The following is a 6,073-nucleotide window of genomic DNA, read 5'->3' as shown; positions in this document are numbered from 1 at the left end:
CGTATATCTCCTCCCCAAGGAGGGCGAGGTGGGGACCAGACCCCCGTTCCACTCACTGAGCTAAATTTCCTCTCTGCTAAGGAGACAGAAAGGTCTGTTGCCCTGGCAACTGCCACGGCAACCGCCATCAGTCTTCAGCTCTCCACTTTGCCCCTTAGGCATCTCCATAGCAACCGGCGGGATGGAGGGGCTGCAAAAGCTCTCAGGCTGCGCCTGCGTCAAGTAGCGCGAGTGGGTGGCGGGGGGAGGGTGGCGGGAGAGGGGGTGCAGGGAGCCCCGGCATGCGCAGCCGCAGAGCACCGCAACCTGGCCCGCTTAGACCCAGCGCTGCGCATTTGCCAGCCAGTTCGCCCGTCCGGAGCCCGGCTCGCTGGGGCAGCATGGCGGGGTCGCCGCTGCTCCGCGGGCCGCGGGCCGGGGGCGTCGGCCTTCTGGTGCTCCTGCTGTTGGGTATACTTCGGCCACCTCCTGCGCTCTGCGCACGGCCAGTAAAGGTGCGATCCCGGTCGGGCACGGGGCGGGGCGGGGGGAGGATGCTACCTTACCCTCCCTGGCCCTAGCTCCCGAGACATGGGGAGACATAGGCCGAGGTGGCCCGTGGTCCAACCGCCAGTCCGCGCCTAGGCCATGCCTGTGCCCCCGGGGCCGGGCTGGGTCCCTGGGTGTGAGGGTGTTGGTGTCCTGGGCTTTCTTTGCCAGCAGCCACGCCCTGCCCATTCCACCCTGTCCGGCGCCGGTGGCGCTGTCCATGGGACTAGAGTGTATTAAGGAAGGGGCTGCGCACATCTGTGTGTGCGAGCGCTCGTGATGTGATGACGGGGGGAGGGGCTGGGGAGTGAGGGTGTGATGTCCTTGTGTGTGTCCTTTGATGTGAGCGCTTATGAGAGTCCATACAGAGGTGACGTTGTGGCTCCGGCTGTGCTGTGTGTGTGATGCTGGGGGTGCTTCTGTGTGTTTTTTTCTCAGTGACACCGTGTGTATATTTGAATCCTATGGTGATGGCGTGACCCATGGGCGTGTCCGTGTCCGTGTGTGTGTGTGTGTGTGTGTGTGTGTGTGTGTGTGTGTGTGTGATTTCGTTTGTGATTTGGAGGGAGTAGTCTTTGCATCCCCGTGTGCACATCCCATTTTGGTTCTGTTGGACTGAGTGACTAGGATTTTATATGTGTGTTCATGAGGCTGTTTCTCCCTACTTCTTTGTAGAGCTGTGTCATTGTGGGGAGAGGAGCCATGATGTCTGCGTTGCTTTGTGTCTTTAAGGGTGCTGTGTGACCTTGCATCTGGGTAGCTTGGCGATTATAACTGCATGAGCAGCCATGTGTGTGAATTTGTGCAGTTCCTTGCATGTGGATGTGGCAGTGTTGGGTTGCATATGTGACATCTCAAGGCCTGTCAGGCCATGTCAGTGTGTGTGAGGCTGTGATTGCTGGTGAGTGTGTGATTCCCTGGGGGCTCTGGGGTGGTGGATGCCAAGAGCACTTGGAGCACATTCTCTGCTAACTCTTCAGAGCTGAAGGATTTAAAAAATTATTAAATATTTTATATATGTGACATAATATATTTAACATATATGTACAATGTAAGGAACGATGATAAAATAACCTCCGTGTGTGCCTACCACTCAGTTTAAGAAATAGAGCATGACAAATAGAAGCCCCTGGGTGCCTCTCCCCACAGAAGCCACTCTCCTCCATAATCACTATCCTGTATTTTCTGTTCATTTAATCCTTTATTTTTGTTTGTAGCTTACGACATATACAATAAATAATATTTTATTTAGTTTTTCCTCATAGAAATGCAACCATACTGGGTGTCTGGCCTCTGGTCGACACTAGGGGTCACTAGGAAGTCATCAGGTGTCAGTCTCAGGCAGCCTGCAGTGGAATTTGGCAACCTGCTTTTTTTTTTTTTTTACCTCTACATTGGTTGTGAGTTTCCTCCACAATGAATGAAGTGTGTGGCTATAATTCATTTTTTAATGCTGCATAGTATTTTATCCTATGAGTATATCATGGTTTATTGATGCATTCTCAATATGTCAGTAGACAGTTGGGTTGTTTCCTGGCTGTCTTTTCTTTTTTCCTCCCTCCACTTTTATACTATTACAAATAGTGTTGCTGTAATTTTCATGAAATGTTCATCAATTAAGGACTGGTTAAATAAACTATTGTACATCTACACAAAAGGCATTCAATGCATAAGAAAGGAGAGGTGAGAGCGAGAGAGCGAGGGAGGGAGGAGGAGAAGGAGAAGAAGGAGAAGAAGGGAGAGGGGAGAGGAGAGGAGAAGAGAAGAGAGAAAGGATGCTTTTAATGAACTGATGTAGATATAGATTCCAAAAAGCAAGGTGCCGAATGGTCTGCTACCTTTTGGGTAAAACAAGTAGACAATAGGAACCTATAAAATGCAAATATAGGTTCCTATTGTCCACAGCATTAATACAGAGAAATCTATAGCTGTCATATCTACCATTGCCACTAATATAAAGAAACCTGGTCTCCAACAGCCCTGGGGCAAGTTCTGAGTCATTAGGAAATCTTTGTGTGTGTGTGTGTTTGTGAGGGAGGGGGGTGGACCTTTGGGGGTCTTTTGTGGTCTTAAGTTTGTCTGGAGATATTTGGGGGTCTTCAGTGGCTTTAGGGGTGTATGAAGTTTGAGGGGCCATAATGCCTTTGGTGTTATCTAGGGATGTTTGAGGTCCATGGAGACCGGGGGGTCCCTGGCCTGAGGGACGCTGACATCTTTCCCGCCACTTCATCTTCCCCGCAGGAGCCCCGCGGCCTGGGTGCAGCCTTGCCGCCCTTGGGCGAGGCTGGTGCTCCCCGCCGCTTCCGGAGGGCAGTGGCCAGAGGGGAGACTGCGGGGGCCGTGCAGGAGCTGGCGCGGGCGCTGGCGCACCTGCTGGAGGCCGAACGGCAGGAGCGTGCGCGTGCCGAGGCACAGGAGGCCGAGGACCAGCAGGCGCGGGCCCTGGCGCAGCTGCTGCGCACCTGGGGCGCTCCCCGCACTACCGATCCGGCTCTGGGCCTGGAGGACGATCCTGATGGGCCAGCCGCACAGCTGGCCCGTGTCCTGCTCCGCTCCCGCCTCGACCCTTCCGCCCTCACAGCCCAGCTGGTCCCCGTCCCTGCCCCCGCCGCCGCTCTCCGACCCCGGCCCCCAATCTACGATGACGGCCCCGCGGGCCCCGAGGCCGAGGACAACGGCGACGACACACCAGACGTGGATCCCGAGCTGCTGAGGTAGCCGGCACGGGGTGGGCGGGAAGCAGGCGCCTGCATCCTGGGTGGAGGTGCGAATACCTGGGTCCTGGGACTCTAGGCGGAAGTGTGGGGTCAGAGGTGCTTGGCTGGGGTGTCTAGGGTACGGGCACTCTCGGGCCTGGGGCGGGAGGCGGGGGCTTTGTCTCGGGGAAGCGGTGGGCTGGGGACACCGGGGTGGAGAGGAGACTGGAGGCGGTGGGTCCCCATGCAGTATGGGGTTGCAGGGCCGTCAGGGTCCTAAGGCCCGGGCGATGACACGCCAACACATCCTCACTGCATCCTCTCTGCTCCCCTGCAGGTACTTGTTGGGGCGGATCCTCCCAGGAAACGGGGACCCCGAGGCTATGGCTGCCCCGCGCCGCCTCCGCCGCGCGGCTGATCAGGATCTGGGGTCTGACATGCCCCCCGAGGGCGTTTTGGGAGCCCTGCTGCGCGTGAAGCGCCTGGAGACTCCTGCGCCCCCGGCGCGCCGCCTCTTGCCGCCCTGAGCACTGCGTGGATCCTGCGCGCCCGCGGGCCCAGGGCTGCTCCTCCCCGGACACCCCAACTGCTCCCCGCCGGCACGTCCCCGCCAGCTGCAGTTCCTGCCCTGGAGCCCCAATATCCCCACAATAAATACGATCTGAAGCAGCTATGTGCTTGTTTGTGTGAGTGGCAGTTTCTAGGGGGCTGGAGGGCTCGGTGGTGGTGCTGGCCCTTAGACCGGAAGAGCGGCCCCTGACCTCGGTCAGGCACTTTAGAGACACCCCCTTAGTCTGTGCCTCAGTGGCACTGCCTACCCAGTGCCCTATTTCGGTATGGGGAGCCCAGAAGGCTGTGGGGCCACTTTCAGGGCTGGCAGCAGCGTCTTTGATGGTACATCCTTCTGAGGACCAAGGGGTGGCTATTGTGAGGCAGAGTAAGTAGAGCCAGAGCCACGCTGGCTGGCATGTCCCAGTGCACCTGAGCTCCTCCTGTGGGAAGGGGCTACCGGTGGAAACGGAAGGGAGCAGGTTGCAAGCTAGGGCTCAACCCTCCCAACGCACTCACATCCTGGCATGAAACTCTGAAGCTACTAAAAATTCGTAAAGAATGTGGTATTTGTCAAGGTAGGAGGCTAGAATGTATGTTGTTTACATTTGTTAGCTTGATTTGTAATGTTTAAATATTTATATAGTATAGAGGCTACTGTTATCTGTATTCTTGCCCAGCCCCGAAGATATTGGGAGTTGGCCTCTTGGTAGACCGTTTGTGGTTATGGCTTTTGCATTGGTTATTCCCTCTGCTCCTAGTCATCTGACAAGTTTTCACTCAAATGTCACTTACTCAAGAAGGGTTTCCTTGACCGGTAGTTACACTTTATCCCTTCACCTGCCGTGAAAGGATCACCTTATGTCATATGTACAAGAGCAGAGATTTTTTTTTAAAGTGTCTTGTTTGTCTCTACATCTTTTGCACCCAAAGCAGGGCCTGGCAAACAGCAGGCTCCCTGACATTTCATGAATGAAAGGATTCTCACCATTCAAGTAATGTTCTCCCCAGTCTCACTTCTACCCACATAACAAACACTTAGCATGGAGGCAGCTTTGAAACCTAAGAACACTATTTAATTTTGCACAAAATCTCTCAACTTGACAGAACATAATCAACAGTAAGTAGTATGCCTCACATTATCAAAAAGCCCATCACCAAACAAAAACCTCCCAGAAGAGGGGTCCATCTATCTCTAGTACACCCAGTGTCCCACATAGCTAGTTGCTTAGGGGTCTCATTCGAAGGAACCATCACCCAGACCTCGGGGTGGGCCCACTTTTCTTGACCAAGACTTTCAGGCCACGGTACAGCCACAACGGCACATGGCCTTACGGTGCCGGGCCTTTTTTGCCGCGGCCTCCTCTGCCTCCTGGGCCCTTTGTATTTCAAGGATGAGCAGGGAAAAGGCCTCCACTACACCTTGCCGTGTCTTTGCTGAGGTCTCCACGAAGGGGGCCCCCCAGCTCTTCGCGAGGTCTATTGCAGCAGCATGAATATCTCCCGCACCAGCCACAAGGTCGCACTTGTTGCCCACCAGGACAAGGGGCCGGGTGTAGTGAGGGCCCCAGGTAGCCCGCATCTGCTGCAGCTGGGTTAGAGAGGAGGGGTCGTCGAGGGAGAAGACACACAGCACACCATCCCCAGCAGCCAAGCACTGGTCACGCAGGGCCTTATGAGCACCTGGCCCTGCCGTGTCCAGCACATTCAGAATGCAGCCCTCGTTGCCCAGGGCCACCTCCTTCCAGTAGGAATCCTGGATTGTGGGATCATGGTCTTCCACGAAGCAATCATGGTTCAGCTGGATGGTCAGCGCACTCTTGCCCACGCCGCTCGCACCCACCACCACTGCCTTGTACTCCGGCAGCTTCTTCCTAACATGCATGGAGGGTTCCTGAGCTCTGTCGCTCTCCTCCTGGGTGCTAGGGCTCCATGATCCCAGGCCCAGATCAAGCGTGTTAGGCTTTGTTGGCACCATGCTCAGGAAAGAGATGTGGACAGCAGGCCTTGCAACTGGGAAAAGAAAGACAACAGCGTGCGGGGGGGGGGGGGGGGGGGGAGTGAGAGGTTGGGGATTGTAAGCGTTAAGTTAGGAGAGGAGATCATTCAGGGGCAAGGGGGTAGCTAGTGTCATTGAATCAAGTTATTGAGTGCCTAGTGTGTCCTAGTCACCTTCTAATATGCTATATACATTATATATGTTGTTTATTCTCTCTCTTTCCCTTCTATGACATAAACTCTTTGAAGGCAGGGATTTTTAAATCAGCTTTGAGATATAATTTATATACCATAAAGTTAAC

The 6,073-nt window shown here is 54.8% G+C and overlaps 2 protein-coding genes across 2 annotated transcripts; one reads left to right on the top strand and one right to left on the bottom strand.

Moving 5' to 3' along the window:
* The first annotated feature begins 274 nt into the window (after window positions 1-274).
* PCSK1N (proprotein convertase subtilisin/kexin type 1 inhibitor) lies at window positions 275-3,897 on the top strand. The gene is made up of 3 exons (XM_019629607.1): window positions 275-494; window positions 2,770-3,242; window positions 3,562-3,897. The coding sequence occupies exons 1-3, from the start codon at window positions 282-284 to the stop codon at window positions 3,749-3,751; spliced, it is 876 nt and encodes a 291-aa protein (XP_019485152.1). The 5' UTR covers window positions 275-281; the 3' UTR covers window positions 3,752-3,897.
* Window positions 3,898-4,871: 974 nt separating this feature from the next.
* ERAS (ES cell expressed Ras) lies at window positions 4,872-5,826 on the bottom strand. Its single transcript, XM_019629608.1, has one exon. The coding sequence runs from the start codon at window positions 5,749-5,751 to the stop codon at window positions 5,071-5,073; it is 681 nt and encodes a 226-aa protein (XP_019485153.1). The 5' UTR covers window positions 5,752-5,826; the 3' UTR covers window positions 4,872-5,070.
* Between the last annotated feature and the right edge of the window lie 247 nt (window positions 5,827-6,073).

The sequence above is a fragment of the Hipposideros armiger genome, unplaced genomic scaffold (genome assembly GCF_001890085.2).
Source record: "Hipposideros armiger isolate ML-2016 unplaced genomic scaffold, ASM189008v1 scaffold_862, whole genome shotgun sequence".
NCBI classification, from domain to species: domain Eukaryota; kingdom Metazoa; phylum Chordata; class Mammalia; order Chiroptera; family Hipposideridae; genus Hipposideros; species Hipposideros armiger.
Note: the sequence above shows the minus strand (reverse complement) of the source record. Positions and strands in the feature narration are given on the sequence as shown.

Bases quoted from the DNA above. Each gene is read 5' to 3' on its own strand.
- PCSK1N (XM_019629607.1), top strand. From the start codon at position 282: ATGCGCAGCCGCAGAGCACCGCAACCTGGCCCGCTTAGACCCAGCGCT. The intron at 495-2,769 runs GTGCGATCCCGG...TCTTCCCCGCAG, and splicing joins TCTGCGCACGGCCAGTAAAG to GAGCCCCGCGGCCTGGGTGC. The intron at 3,243-3,561 runs GTAGCCGGCACG...GCTCCCCTGCAG, and splicing joins GTGGATCCCGAGCTGCTGAG to GTACTTGTTGGGGCGGATCC.
- ERAS (XM_019629608.1), bottom strand. From the start codon at position 5,751: ATGGTGCCAACAAAGCCTAACACGCTTGATCTGGGCCTGGGATCATGG.